The sequence below is a fragment of the Notolepis coatsorum genome (assembly GCF_963971535.1).
Source record: "Notolepis coatsorum genome assembly, chromosome: 11".
NCBI lineage: Eukaryota > Metazoa > Chordata > Actinopteri > Aulopiformes > Paralepididae > Notolepis > Notolepis coatsorum.
In genome coordinates, this window is record NC_140175.1 from 80392757 (window position 1) to 80407248 (window position 14492).

Sequence of the window (14492 nt, forward strand, 5' to 3'; positions counted from 1 at the left end):
GCAATGGCTCTCTAAATATGTATGTGTGTATACATGTATATAAATGTGGGACATGTGATCATATAGCATATTTCCTGGGATATGTACATTCCCTATTTTCAACATTATTTATTATTATGATCTGTGTGAGTCACGTTTCTATGGCAACAATTGTGATTTTCCATTGTAGTCGGTAATTGATGAATGAATGAATGAAAACTTTATTTAACAGATTGCAGAATGGGTACAATACAGTACGGCTCAATACACACAATTGTTAAGGGGATGCAGACCTGAGAAAGACGTCACCTCCATACTGGTTTCTATCCCTCCTGACTATTGAGTAGTTTTCAATTTCAATCTCTGGATCCTGTACAGATGAGTCTAATTTTGTTTCTGTGAAACACAATATGTTAGCCTTACCGTTTAAAAACAACTGTTTGATTTCAGCCAGTTTAGGTCTCAGGCTGTTTGTATTACGGTGGAATATATGAAGTCCATTTTTTCTGGTAATCTGATTGATGTTGTCACACTGGAGGTAACTCTGTTCATTTGTGTCCTGTCCTGTGGTGGGGGGACGTTGTTGTTGTTTGTGCCGTGAGTGGGGGAGGGGGTGATCCTTTGTCCTTTGCTGGAGTCTGTATTCCTCTGTGTGAAAGCCCGCGATGTGGGGGGGGGGGGGGGGCTGGTTGTTTACAGATGTGTCTGTTAGTACTCCATTGTGGGGGAGGGGGGGGGTGCCTTTTGTCCTGGCCCCGACCCGGGTAGTCTAGCTGGCATGGCGGGGCCAGCCGAGCTAACCGGCGGGTCCTTGGTGATCTCGACGTCGATGATGCATATGAATACCTTATTCTGTATTAACTGGGATATTCGCTTGTGGAACATTAATTTGCATGTAACCACACTAACGTTTTTTACTTTTATGCTCTTTGTATTTTTGGCTCAAGTTGAAGAGAGTGATGAACGGACTCTTCCATTCCCTGAGGGGGGAGTTCGACCAGCACCAGTCATACCAAGGTGGCTTCATCCTTGGGGTCATTCTGAAAACCATCAAGGTGAAGTGGGGGTGAACACCCCCCTTTATAATAATAACCAACAATACTGACACAATGCAAATTTAGTGTCTGTTAAGATATAGTACTTTCCTTCAAAGTCTTTAGATACAGTACTTTCCTCCAGAGTGTTATACTTTCCTTCAGAGTGTAAAAGGGGTTGGAGCTATAATTTAGACATTGTGTGAATCTGTTGTTACTGAACCTTGTGTTTGTCAAAGTTTAAAACCAAATAGACTGAACATTTGAAGAAATTGTCAACTTCACAGAAAGTAACTCTGGCGCTTCTGGCAGCCAATAAGAGAGAGCAGCAGCGGCAGGAGGACGAAGAAGAGGATGATGACTACAGCGATGAGGAGGAGCAGGAGGAGGAGGTTCGGGCACTTGGGCAAAATGAAACGACGCAAGGTGAGAGCTGTCTAGAAGACGAGGACAGTGCCAATATAGGAGGAAGAAGAGAGGGTGGCGTTTTGTCGACCAGCCACAAAGAGAGTGACGTGCAGGAACACGGTGCACATTCCAGTGGCTCTGAAGCCTGTGGGGACCCGGCTACTCAGACCCGCCCTGGTGTAGTCGGTAGCCTATCGCAGCCTCTCACAATCCAGACCGGAGAGGGATCTGCCCAATCACAGACTCCCGCCGTCCAATGCGACCAACCTCAGTGGACCGAGGTTACACGTCTCCGATCTCACTCATCATCGAATGTTGAAGATTTGTCACTTCGTCGACCGCACGCGAGCCGGAATGACCGAGCCGGACCGCGCATCGCACAAGCCGAGACTGCGTCAGTCCATTCTGAAACTTCGACCGATCGAAACCTTCAAACTGAGACTGTGTCAACCCATTCTGAAACTTCTACCAATCGAAACCTTCAAACTGAGACTGTGTCAACCCATTCTGAAACTAAGACTGCACAGGCCCATTCTGAAACTTTGACGAATCGTAACATACAAACTAAGACTGCACAGGCCCATTCTGAAACGTTGACCAATCCAAACATTCAAATGGAGACTCTGTCGACCCATCAAACCTTCGACCAGTCAAAACCATCCATTGGAATCTCACATACTGCAGACTGAAATAAATAATCACAACCAATCACCACTTCCCCTGAACTCAATTGAGTACATTGTGTGGTCACTCCCAACTGACCACAGAGGCGGTGGATATTTTGAAAAGCCTGTCTCTTGCAGCGGAGAGCGTCAGCAGCCACTCAAGAGCAACAGGGGTCTGCTGAGGTGCTTGAGGTGTCCCTGGCCGGCAGCAGATGAAGACAATGGGACGCAGAGAGGACTTGTCCAAACTAGAGGTTTTCAATATAATGGGTCGAGACATGGAGGATAGTCCCAGCAAGGAGCCAAGTGGGTCATAGACCTTTTTTCTTTTTTTCCCCTCCGATTTTCTGTTTTTCTCCCCGTCCCAATTTAGTCGTTGTGCCAATTCCCCCCCCCCCTCCCCCACCTGGCTGCTGTATGCATGTTCTCCTACGAGTCGGTACAAGGGCGTCCCGAAGCCGACCGCACGCTTCCTCCGATGCGTGTGGCGACTGCCAGTGACGTCTTTTCACTTGGCAGCGAGGACTCTCATTGGTGAAGTGTAACGCGTGGGAGGGCACCCTATCTCCACCAAGTCCTGCCCCCGTTGAGCAAGCGCCGAGACCTGACCTGTAGGCGTCGCTGTCCACAACGCCAGATTCCCACCCGCCAGCTTCCCCACCCCCTAATACTGCCAATTGTATTGGTATGAACGACCAGCCAAGCTGGTAGCAACGCCGAGAGCTGGGCTCGAACCCAGCGTCTCCTGCGTTGGTGACGAGCGCAATCTCCGCTACGCCACCTGACCGCCTTCATAGACCTTTTGACAAAAGAAATGCCATGATGAACATGAACAGTGTTTTCTTTCCTGTTTACCAGTCATTTTATTCGTTAAACTGCATTTGGGGTGAGAGGTAAAGTGAAGTTTTATAGGAGGATTATATGTTTTGCTAACTAGCCTATTTTTAAGAGCCACATTGCTAACAATAAAGGAGCAGATGTTGCAGTGTCATTACACCCCTACTACGAGGATGCACTGGAGCTGGAGACGTCAGGTGACCTGAGCTGCAATGCCAAGCTAGTTCCGGCTACCAATATTTTTTTTATCTACTTTTTCTATTTTTCTCCCGTCCCCAATTTCGTATTTTGTCCAATTCTACCCTCCCCTGTCTCGAACGTTGTTAGGCCATGCCTCCCACAAGCCGGCAGCAATGTGGACGAAGCCTTACATCACGTGTCCCCTCCGGTACTCAAGGAGGCAGCCGTCGCATCTTTTCACCTGCACAGCACGATCTCTCAGCGGCGAGGGTCTGCGTGGGAGGGACACACCGCCCCGTCGCTTCCTGATTCTACTGCGCAGGCGCACCAACCGACCTGTAGGAGTCGCTGTCCACAACATCCGATCCCCACCCACCAGCTTCCCACCCCCTAATACTGCCAATTGTATTAGTATGAACGACCAGCCAAGCTGGTAGCAACGCCGAGAGCTGGGCTCGAACCCAGCATATCCTGCGTTGGTGGCGAGCGCCTTGCCCACTGCGGCACCTAGCCGCCCCAATCTTTTGTTTTTTTAAACTGTCACTTAAAAATAAAAAATCCCCTGCCTTAGCAGAGAGACTCAAAATTAGAAGACCTTGGGTGCGGCTGGGTAGCGCAGTGGACTAAGCACTCTATCACCGCAGAGACTCTGGGATCAAATCCAGCTGTCGGCGGTACCTCCGGCTTGGTCAGTCGTCCCTACTAACACAATTGGCAGTGTTAGCGGGGTGGGGTATGTGTCCTGTCAGTGGTCATTGTAAACTGCCTGTTCAGCTGGGGGAAATGGCGTGAACCTCCGCACGCGTTACGTTCCCCCAGTGAAACTCCTTGCCGTCAGGTGAAAAGAAGCGTCTTTATAAATTTTATAAATTAGAAGACCTTGGTCAAAGTAAAGAGCATGTGTGAATGAACCACAGATGAAGCTAGTTTAATAAAGACCTCATTCAAGGTAAAGAGTCTGTGTGAAGCACAGATGAAGCTAGTTTAATAAAGACCTTGTTTGAGGTAAAGAGCCTGTGTGAAACACAGATGAAGCTAGTTTAATAAAGACCTTGTTCGAGGTAAAGAGCGTGTGTGAACCACAGATGAAGCTAGTTTAATAAAGACCTTGTTTGAGGTAAAGAGCCTGTGTGAAACACAGATGAAGCTAGTTTAATAAAGACCTTGTTCGAGGTAAAGAGCGTGTGTGAACCACAGATGAAGCTAGTTTAATTCATTGTCCGTGCTGAAGGAGCAGCCCTCCATTATTTGGGCAGAAAAATTACTATTAAAAATTATTATGAGATGTCTATAGGCAAATTATTGATAATTATATGATGATAAGATACAGATGTTGAGAGGAATAGGTTGTTGGTGTCCATTTTCCCCACTTCTCCTTAGAGTCCATAAAGTGTACGGTTACAACATACTTCCTTCACAGTGTGCTTGATGGGTCCTGCATGTTCTTTCCGGTTTCAGTTCCTAATAAGGAGGATTAATCATTTCACTGTGAATGTAATACAAATGTAAACGGACAGAGCGGAAAAAGATAAAAAAAAAAAAAAAAAAAATGGAATAGAGACATGTTTTCATTGCTCTTGACACAAGTACTAACACTAGACAACAGGTACATTGTTTATACAACTCGTTATACATTGGTATACATCTTGTTTAATCAGTTCAGACACGTTGTATAATGAAATAAAACATTCAGGGGATGTAATAACACCAGGAAATGTAATAACTTTTCAAAATGTAATAACCTTTTCTGTTAGGACTTTAAAATGTAAAATAAAACCGGATAATGTAATAACTTGCTGGATAATGTGATAAGTATGTGGAGTGGATAATGTAACAACTTATTACATTATCCGGTGAGTAAAACATTTTGGATGTATAATGTAACAACTTTACCAGATAATGTAATAACATCAAAATCACTATATTTATGTTTTATTTAAACGAGAATAGTTGAGAAACACATTTTGCACAGACAAACTTGTGCATGCACTCACTCACTCTCATTCAGTTATATACAATAATGCTTTATTGGCATGACTTCATTCATTACAATGTTTCCAAAGCAGGTAACTGTGAAATAGTAGTAAAAATTACTCCTTTGTATTTAAATTAATTAAAATGGAACAGGTAGATAGCGATAGAAATACCACTGAACTACAATACATTTGTACAGTCCGTCAATGTAGCACCAATAACCTTTGTGGCAAATAATAATGTTATGTTTATAGTGTTGTTTGAGTCACCAAATGTTTTGAGATAGTGTCACATCCAGTTAAGGAACTTGTTCAGTGTGTAACTACCTAATCGCTACCGACTGCGATTGTGGTGGTGTTCTACTCTATTTTAAATATTATATAAAAAAATTCTAGAATTGGAATTCTATTTACATTGAGACTTGTTCTAAAGTTGTAGTTTACTGACAACTAGGTGCCTCCTGCTTTAACAAAATGCAGACATATCACAAAAATGATAGATAGAAATGAGTGACTTATAAGGGTTCATAGAATCTTGTGAGTAATAGATACTAAGCTAACTAGTATAGCTAACTAGCTTTGATTGATTGATTGAAAACTTTATTAACAGATTGCAGAATGGGTACAGTACAGTACAGCTCAATACATACAATTGTTAAGGGGATGCAGACCAGAGAAAGACTTTCGTCTTGTTTACATCAGGGTCCCCCATTTTCAATTCATCGTCACAATATATTTCCACTAACATCGTTAACAAACACTAATAATTTTTACATCCATTATCTCAAAAACCAAAACAATGATTTTTAAGTGGGATGGACTGAAAATACTGCGTATCTGCATTTAGTTTATTTTTCATCTTAAAAGTAGCTTATAAACCTCACCCTCAATTTAACCCTAACCTCACTGGAAATAATAATAAAATAATGTTTTTTTCAAAGTTATAATGCATTTCAACAAAACGCCCAACTTTTAGTCATGACCCAGTCTGTGACACTTCAGCTTGGCTTCATAAAATGGTAGAAGGGTAATTTAAAAATATATCTAATGTAGACGAATAAAGAAACTGGAAAACAAACTGGTTAATTTATTAATATGCAATAACCTGTGTGATGTCATAACCAGGGTGCCTGCAAGTTGCAACTCAAGTCAACAAGGGTGCTCAGTGTAAATACTTTACGTTAGAAGTCTTTTGATGCGTTATATTGTGACTATGAATCTGTGTATCATATGTATTGTATTTGTACTATGAAAAGACTACTATTTCTTACTCGACTAGTAGCTTTTCCCAGTTTCTCTTTACTGGGCGGCTATGAAAATAGCATCCTATATGTTTTTTTTTCAACCTACATGAATGACAATAAAACACTTATTAGTCTGCTCTTAAATATTCCCTCCAGATATATTTACACCCTTAAAAATAGCTATATAGCGATTTGTATACATGTTTTTTTTCTCCCACCAAATTGTTCAATAAACTACTGAGTGTCTTAGCAGCATCTTTACACCTTAACCTCATTGAGAATGCAAGGATCTATGAATAAGCAAATTAGTAACAAGCACCCATTTATATTTACTAGGAAGCTTGTATTCTTTCAAGACATGTCAATACCTACTCAGCTTTCTGTGTATGCTGAAGATAAAGGTGTCAGGTTACGACATATTGGACCATGAGATCTATTAATGACATCACACATTCAACTTGAGATTTTGGGGGAAAGTACAGCATAGCACTCCCATAGTCATTCCTTCAAGAGGAGGCTTTTGGAGGGGATCTTTAAATCTGACTGTGGAGCAAATACAGTGAAACTAATGGACCAGACGAGAGACGAGGAAAAGGGTCGAGCAGGTTTTTAATTTGCATAGGTTTTAACATCACCTCTAGAATGCACTAGTGAAGGAGAGGTGACTTACAACCGCTTATTATCCTGCCACAAGTTAGTATTATGACTGGCAGGACGCAGAATGTGAAGCATTCTATTATCGTAACATGCCAACTATAAAAAAAAAAAACATAAAATGGGATATAACTATTTAACATAGAAGAGATATCAGCATTTAGTTAAGGCATAGAGATAGAGTGAGTGACGGGAATATAATTTTTATTTTGGGGAGAAAAACACAGAAAAGATTAGATGTATCGGTATTAACGGTTCCATCCACAGCATCAAATGACAGCATCGGAATGAGATACCTTTTATAATAAGAGATTATATATATACAGAGCAGCAATAGAAGTGAGACGTGGGTTGAAAGATCATCTAACGCTAGGAGGTTGTGTTGTGACAGCATCCCTTTAGCAGCACATTCATAAGCGGACCGCATTGAGAGTGACCACATCTAGAGTGACCACATCTAGTGACCACGTCTAGTGACCACGTCTAGTGACCACATCTAGAGTGACCACATCTAGTGACCACGTCTAGTGACCACATCTAGAGTGACCACATCTAGAGTGACCAAGTCTAGTGACCACATCTAGAGTGACCACATCTAGTGACCACGTCTAGTGACCACATCTAGAGTGACCACATCTAGAGTGACCAAGTCTAGTGACCACATCTAGAGTGACCACATCTAGAGTGACCAAGTCTAGTGACCACGCCTAGAGTGACCACATCTAGAGTGACCACATCTAGTGACCACATCTAGTGACCACATCTAGAGTGACCACATCTAGTGACCACATCTAGAGTGACCACATCTAGAGTGACCACGTCTAGAGTGACCAAGTCTAGTGACCACGCCTAGAGTGACCAAGTCTAGTGACCACATCTAGAGTGACCACGTCTAGAGTGACCACATCTAGTGACCACGTCTAGTGACCACATCTAGAGTGACCACGTCTAGAGTGACCAAGTCTAGTGACCACGTCTAGAGTGACCACATCTAGTGACCACATCTAGAGTGACCACGTCTAGAGTGACCACATCTAGAGTGACCACGTCTAGAGTGACCAAGTCTAGTGACCACATCTAGAGTGACCACGTCTAGAGTGACCACATCTAGTGACCACATCTAGAGTGACCACGTCTAGTGACCACATCTAGAGTGACCACATCTAGTGACCACATCTAGTGACCACATCTAGTGACCACATCTAGTGACCACATCTAAAGTGACCACATCTAGTGACCACATCTAGAGTGACCACATCTAGTGACCACATCTAGAGTGACCACATCTAGTGACCACATCTAGAGTGACCATGTCTAGTGACCACATCTAGAGTGACCACGTCTACATCTAGAGTGACCACATCTAGTGACCACATCTAGTGACCACATCTAGAGTGACCACATCTAGTGACCACATCTAGAGTGACCACATCTAGTGACCACATCTAGAGTGACCACATCTAGTGACCACATCTAGTGACCACATCTAGTGACCACATCTAGAGTGACCACATCTAGTGACCACATCTAGAGTGACCACGTCTAGTGACCACATCTAGAGTGACCACGTCTAGAGTGACCACATCTAGAGTGACCACATCTAGAGTGACCACGTCTAGAGTGACGGCGTCTAGTGACCACATCTAGTGATCACATCTAGAGTGACCACATGACCACATCTAGAGTGACCACATCTAGTGACCACATCTAGTGACCATGTCTAGTGATCACATCTAGTGTGACCACATGACCACATCTAGAGTGACCACATCTAGTGACCACATCTAGTGACCATGTCTAGTGATCACATCTAGTGACCACATCTAGAGTGACGGCGTCTAGTGACCACATGCCCACATCTAGTGACCACATGACCATGTCTAGAGTGACCACATCTAGTGACCACATCTAGTGACCATGTCTAGTGATCACATCTAGTGACCACATCTAGAGTGACCACGTCTAGAGTGACCACATCTAGAGTGACCACATCTAGAGTGACCACATCTAGAGTGACCACATCTAGTGTGACCACATGACCATGTCTAGAGTGACCACATCTAGTGACCACATGACCATGTCTAGAGTGACCACATCTAGTGACCACATGACCATGTCTAGAGTGACCACATCTAGTGACCCCATGGCCACGTCTAGTGACCACATGACATCGAGTGACCACATCTAGTGACCATGTCTAGTGACCACAAGAGATCTAACACTAAATTTTGACGTCACATTGTAATAAGTTAAAGTGTAGTCATTAGATTTGTATATATTCATAACACACTTCATACGCACATAACAGGAATACATCATCCCAAACGCTATCCTGAGGCATGCTGCTAGGTAGGAAATATTAGTAAGAGCACTTGAATGTAGAGAGAGGCAAGGTGTCGTCGTGGTGATGGAACATGAGTTAAATGTGCTACTGGGTTATGACTAAAGCAAGGTGTGGAGTTTAACGTCAACAGGCCAGGATGCTCCCAGGGTCAAGCTGAGAGATCAATGACTCAATTACTCACACAGGTGTTTCTATACATCCTATCTCAGAATTCAATATTTCTTTCATCCAGACCATAATCGCTTGACCGGATCAGAAGAATCTGATCGTTGCCCGGTATGTTGCATGCTGCCAGTGGCTATAGTGTGACTGTAAACTTCACTTTAGAAGGTGAAGACTATTCTTCATAAACAAACACCACAATACACAACTACATCAAACGTGTGTATAATTTTTTTTTCTCTCACACATTTCTTTAGTGCAATTCCCAAACTTCTCAAGATCTGGAGTGTTTTCATGTATATTGGTAAGAATAGAGCATGTACGTCCATGCAGGTGATCAGGTGCAGGACAAACAAGAGAACAGCATCAAACAGAACAGAATCCACACACAGTTAAATGTCCCTCTTGATGAACAAATCAGGAGCACGTTTAAAACCCTTTCACTACCACACTACAGAGGGTTAACCTTCTGTATTGTCGCAGTGAAAGGGTTAACCCTTTGGTAGTGTGGTAGTGAAAGGGTTAACATCATGCAGATTCTGTCATCTTTTATATTGTTTTCATATTATTTCCAGCCTTTACATGAATCCCAATGACACAGACGCATTGGATGACGAACAGCGGATGAATACCTTGACTTGTACGAGCCGCCCTGTTGTCAGGGCCGGAGATACAGATGGAGGAAGTGTAACGGCACCTGGGGCCCAATGTTACCGTGGGTCCAAACACACCCCTCTAGAGTAAACAGTGCCCACACACGCACACTACATCAAATAAATTAACCCTTTCACTACCATGCTACCAAAGGGTTAACCCTCACACTGCGACAATACAGAAGGTTAACCCTTCGACTGCCACACGACAAAGGGTTAAAGGGTTTAGTCCTCATTTTTAAAAGCCCTAACTATGTGATGTTGTCACTACACAGTGCTTTTTAGGCTATATCCAAAAAGCACAAGTCCTAATGGTTTTTGTTAGTTGTTCGCTGCATGGTGAATGAAGTGGGTGGGGGGATGCTAACAAATGCTAACTGATATGATGTATACGTATATATATGGATGTTTAACATTATCAATATGGACATCACCTTTAACATAACAGTCAGCACATTGGGGAAAATGTATATTGCGATTGATAGATATTCCTTTATTGATCCCCTTGGGGAAATTCTGGTTAATGATATTAGAGCGAAATGTAAGTTTGATTATGTTATGATTTGTACCAAGAAAACATGTTTCCTTAAACATCGACACAGTTCGCCCCTTTGTCAAATACCGCAGCCTCCTGCGATTTGGACATTTCATTTTCAGTTAATTGTGCAACTTTACTTACTAAAAAAAACTCATCACCACTCGCTCTGTAGAGTCATTAGTAGAGAGAGCGCCCCATAGATTAATTAGTCACCAAAAGGAATCGTTGGTCGTTTGATTCATGAAATGGAATGAAAGGTGTTGCTGTTAAATAAGGCTTACATTTAGTTACCTTACATTTATATGTTTGACAAGTGTCACTTTGGCAGGCAGTACAGACACATACAGACAGACAGGAGGTTTGTACATGTTGTGAGGGACTGACAGAAACAGAGAAAGGCACATATCAATCCATCAGCTATACTTGTATCCTAAGAGAAACACACTTACTCACTTTGAAACACACAGTGCGAGACGTCGTCCCTTTGGGTCATAACATATTATTCAAATTAGAATTATATAATAGAATAATAAAATACAATAGAAAATACAATAAAATGGCTCTGTTTTAGGGCTGGACCTGGACTAGAGGTTAAAGGGTCTGGCTCTGTCTTAGGGCTGGACCTGCACTAGAGGTTAAAGGGTCTGGCTCTGTCTTAGGGCTGGACCTGCACTAGAGGTTAAAGGGTCTGGCTCTGTCTTAGGGCTGGACCTGCACTAGAGGTTAAAGGGTCTGGCTCTGTCTTAGGGCTGGACCTGCACTAGAGGTTAACGGGTCTGGCTCTGTCTTAGGGCTGGACCTGCACTAGAGGTTAAAGGGTCTGGCTCTGTCTTAGGGCTGGACCTGCACTAGAGGTTAACGGGTCTGGCTCTGTCTTAGGGCTGGACCTAAGGACTGAAACAGAGGGGTATAGAGGCTGCTAGAATGAGAACAGGACTGAAACAGAGGGGTATAGAGGCTGCTAGAATGAGAACAGGACTGAAACAGAGGGGTATAGAGGCTGCTAGAATGCCATCATCTGAGTAGTATTTTCAGCTAAAAACTTCAAATACATCCATTGGGGGACCTCAGAAACTTATGAACTTGTTGAAAAGGAGTATAATATGTGCCCTTTAATAATAACAAATAACACAAAATTGCTGAACTTAAGTTCACTAACATTAGTTGTTATTAGCTAGCTAGCTTAGCTGTTGATGACAGCTAGGTTTGCAGTTGCCAACATTACAATTGTACTTGGAATTTGATATAAAATGTTGTGGCACTTCTTCCCTTCAGAATATCTGTGAAAGCGTGAAGTGATTCTTCATGGTCCCTTCTCCATTACCTCTCTAGCATTACAGCATAATGTGGGCGAACCGATATCAAAATTCAATATGGGCCGAAACCGATATTCTCAAATCAGCCAATATCGGCCGACTGCCATCTCCCACCTTCTCTGCGATTAGCAGGCAAGGCAATGGAGCATCTTTAGCCAGCGGTCTGTCCAACTGAGGGACACCAAGGAGTGTTTTAGGTGTTCCTTTGTGCCTCTACAACGCGTCCTAAGAAGCTGTTGAGGCCTGATGTCTGTACATATTCTACACATGTGTTTTTTATGCATTACTCTGTTAATATATGTAGACATCTGTAAATCTGCCAACATGTGAATAGAAGAGCTAGATCAACGTTTATTTAGTTTCTTTGTTCTTACGTTATCATTTTAATGATGTCTATCTGTGTTGCTCGTTGAAGCTTATCTCGATTGTTCCTGAATCCATAAGGATACGATTGTTTGTTGCTGTTCAACAGAGGATTAAGCACTGTTCTTCTCATCTTACACAACACTTCATCTTTATTATTTATTATTTTAACCAAACATTGTTTCCTGTGGAAACACGTTGAGAGCCAGGTCTCTTTTCCAACGCTGTATGATTCTGGATGAATCATGAAGGCAAGTTGTTAGATACTTTTCGATACTATTTTACTTTACATTTGTAAAGAAAAAGAAAAAACGCTGCTTGCTACAGACTCGTATGGTACTCGACGTGAAGGATTCAAACTGACAGCTTTATCTGCGAGAAGGGAAGGAGTGGCATCCAGCCAGCCAGCAGGGGGCGCTAGTTGTGGTACAGGCGTACGCGCTGGGAGATGGTGCTCCGGCACAGAGGGCAGTTCTGGAGAGCATCGCTGCACACCAGACAGCAGCAGACATGACCACACGGCAAGAAGATGACCTGAGACTGGAGCGCACGCACACACACACAGACACGCACACACAGACACGCACACACAGACACACAGACGCACACACAAGATATATACAGTCAGACATTTGGCACTGGGGAGGATTTGAAGGAATCAAGAGTTCAATTAACTTTCAATTAAGCTCAGGAGCAATTGAGCTCCTGATATAACAGTATAATGTACGTTCATCATGAGGAGCATGCATTCACAGCAACGTTAAAGTGGACATATTGTGTATCATTTCCATGTTCCTTCAATCTGTGGAACATGTTTGTCAAGTCTTTTTATGTTTTTGCAAAGAAACTAGTCTAAATATAATTGTAATTATTGACCTCTTCCCTTGTATTAGTGTGTTGCCCTTTGTTTTTGGTAGGTGTGTAGCGCAACACCAGATTTAAAATGAATGATTTCTTTCCCAGGCTCTCTGCCCCACAACCCAAGACTAAAACACTCTTACAAATTGGGCAGTGCAGTAAGTAGGCAGCGTTCCTGGCTTAAAAAGGCACAGATAATGACATCACAATGGACATAATCTACTGAATGAGATCCAACAAACAACTGTGACTCATTGAGAATCATTTGCTAATCAGAACACAGCTCTAATCATCATAATCCAACTGAATGGTCCCTAGTGATTTACACCTCTAGTGTGCGTGTGCATTCATTCATTCATCTTAAAAGGAACATTATGGGACATGCTTGTTCCTTCAACAAGCCATTTGCATGTTACATGTACAACTGAAAGGACCAGACCAGTCTTTTTTTAAATGTGGGTTCCACGTCATTCTTGGCTTGATATATTCTAAACACTCACTCGGAGATGCCTGTGTCCCCCTGGCATAGCTACTGTATATAGCTATAATACAGAACAGAACACACGATGGGTCCGCAAACATCGCGAAAATGGTCAATAACGCTGGCGCCATTGAGTAGAGATATGAAAACAGCGCGGCAGTCAATGAGTTAATAGGTAGGGTCCCGAAATCGGGCCCTCATGCCCATGCACGCAAGTCACGGCGCTTTGCGAGCGTCTACCGGCTCAGGGCTGCATTTTTCGCTGAACATATACCGTTCGTAAGATCTATTGCCGTTCTAACGCCACCTCACTCGACCAAATCCGTGCTTCGGTTCTCGAGTTACATGACGATATGTCAGGCGAGCGTCTTTTTACGCGCCGCGCGTCATGATGACCACCCCAGACTGTGTATACGCTCTAGAACTGACCAATCACCAGTGATGGCGAAAATGATTGGTCAGCGTTGTAGCCAACGAGTGTACGCTTCCAACGATATCCCACATGGGGGGGGGGTGCGAATATAGGAACTAGGTGAAAGTTGACAAGCAAAAATGGGAAGTGAATCAGACTTCAGAACGCACAGCGGTGGATGAGGAAATGGATTTTGGAAAGCTTTTATTTTTGGCGTCGGGTTTACTAAAATGTCTATCAAAGACCCATTTTGAACGGATTTTTATAAAATGTTTATAAGACTTCAGGCTATGGAAGCACGGCGTTTTCCAGCTCATACGTCATACCTCTATGCTGGAATATTGGAATATAGAATCTTGCAAACAGCCAACCACTACAAAAAAGTTCAAGT

The 14492-nt window shown here is 43.0% G+C and overlaps 1 protein-coding gene across 3 annotated transcripts in view; it reads right to left on the reverse strand.

Annotated features, from left to right (window-relative positions):
- Positions 1 to 8608: 8608 nt before the first annotated feature.
- The window catches only part of lrsam1 (leucine rich repeat and sterile alpha motif containing 1), an 85387-nt gene continuing 79503 nt past the window's right edge, over positions 8609 to 14492 (reverse strand). For all 3 annotated transcript variants that reach the window (XM_084324237.1, XM_084324236.1, XM_084324235.1), the window contains one exon: positions 8609 to 12890. In XM_084324237.1, coding sequence (XP_084180363.1) covers positions 12768 to 12890 — 123 coding nt within the window. In that variant the 3' untranslated portion in view covers positions 8609 to 12767. The remainder of the gene's footprint in view (positions 12891 to 14492) is intronic.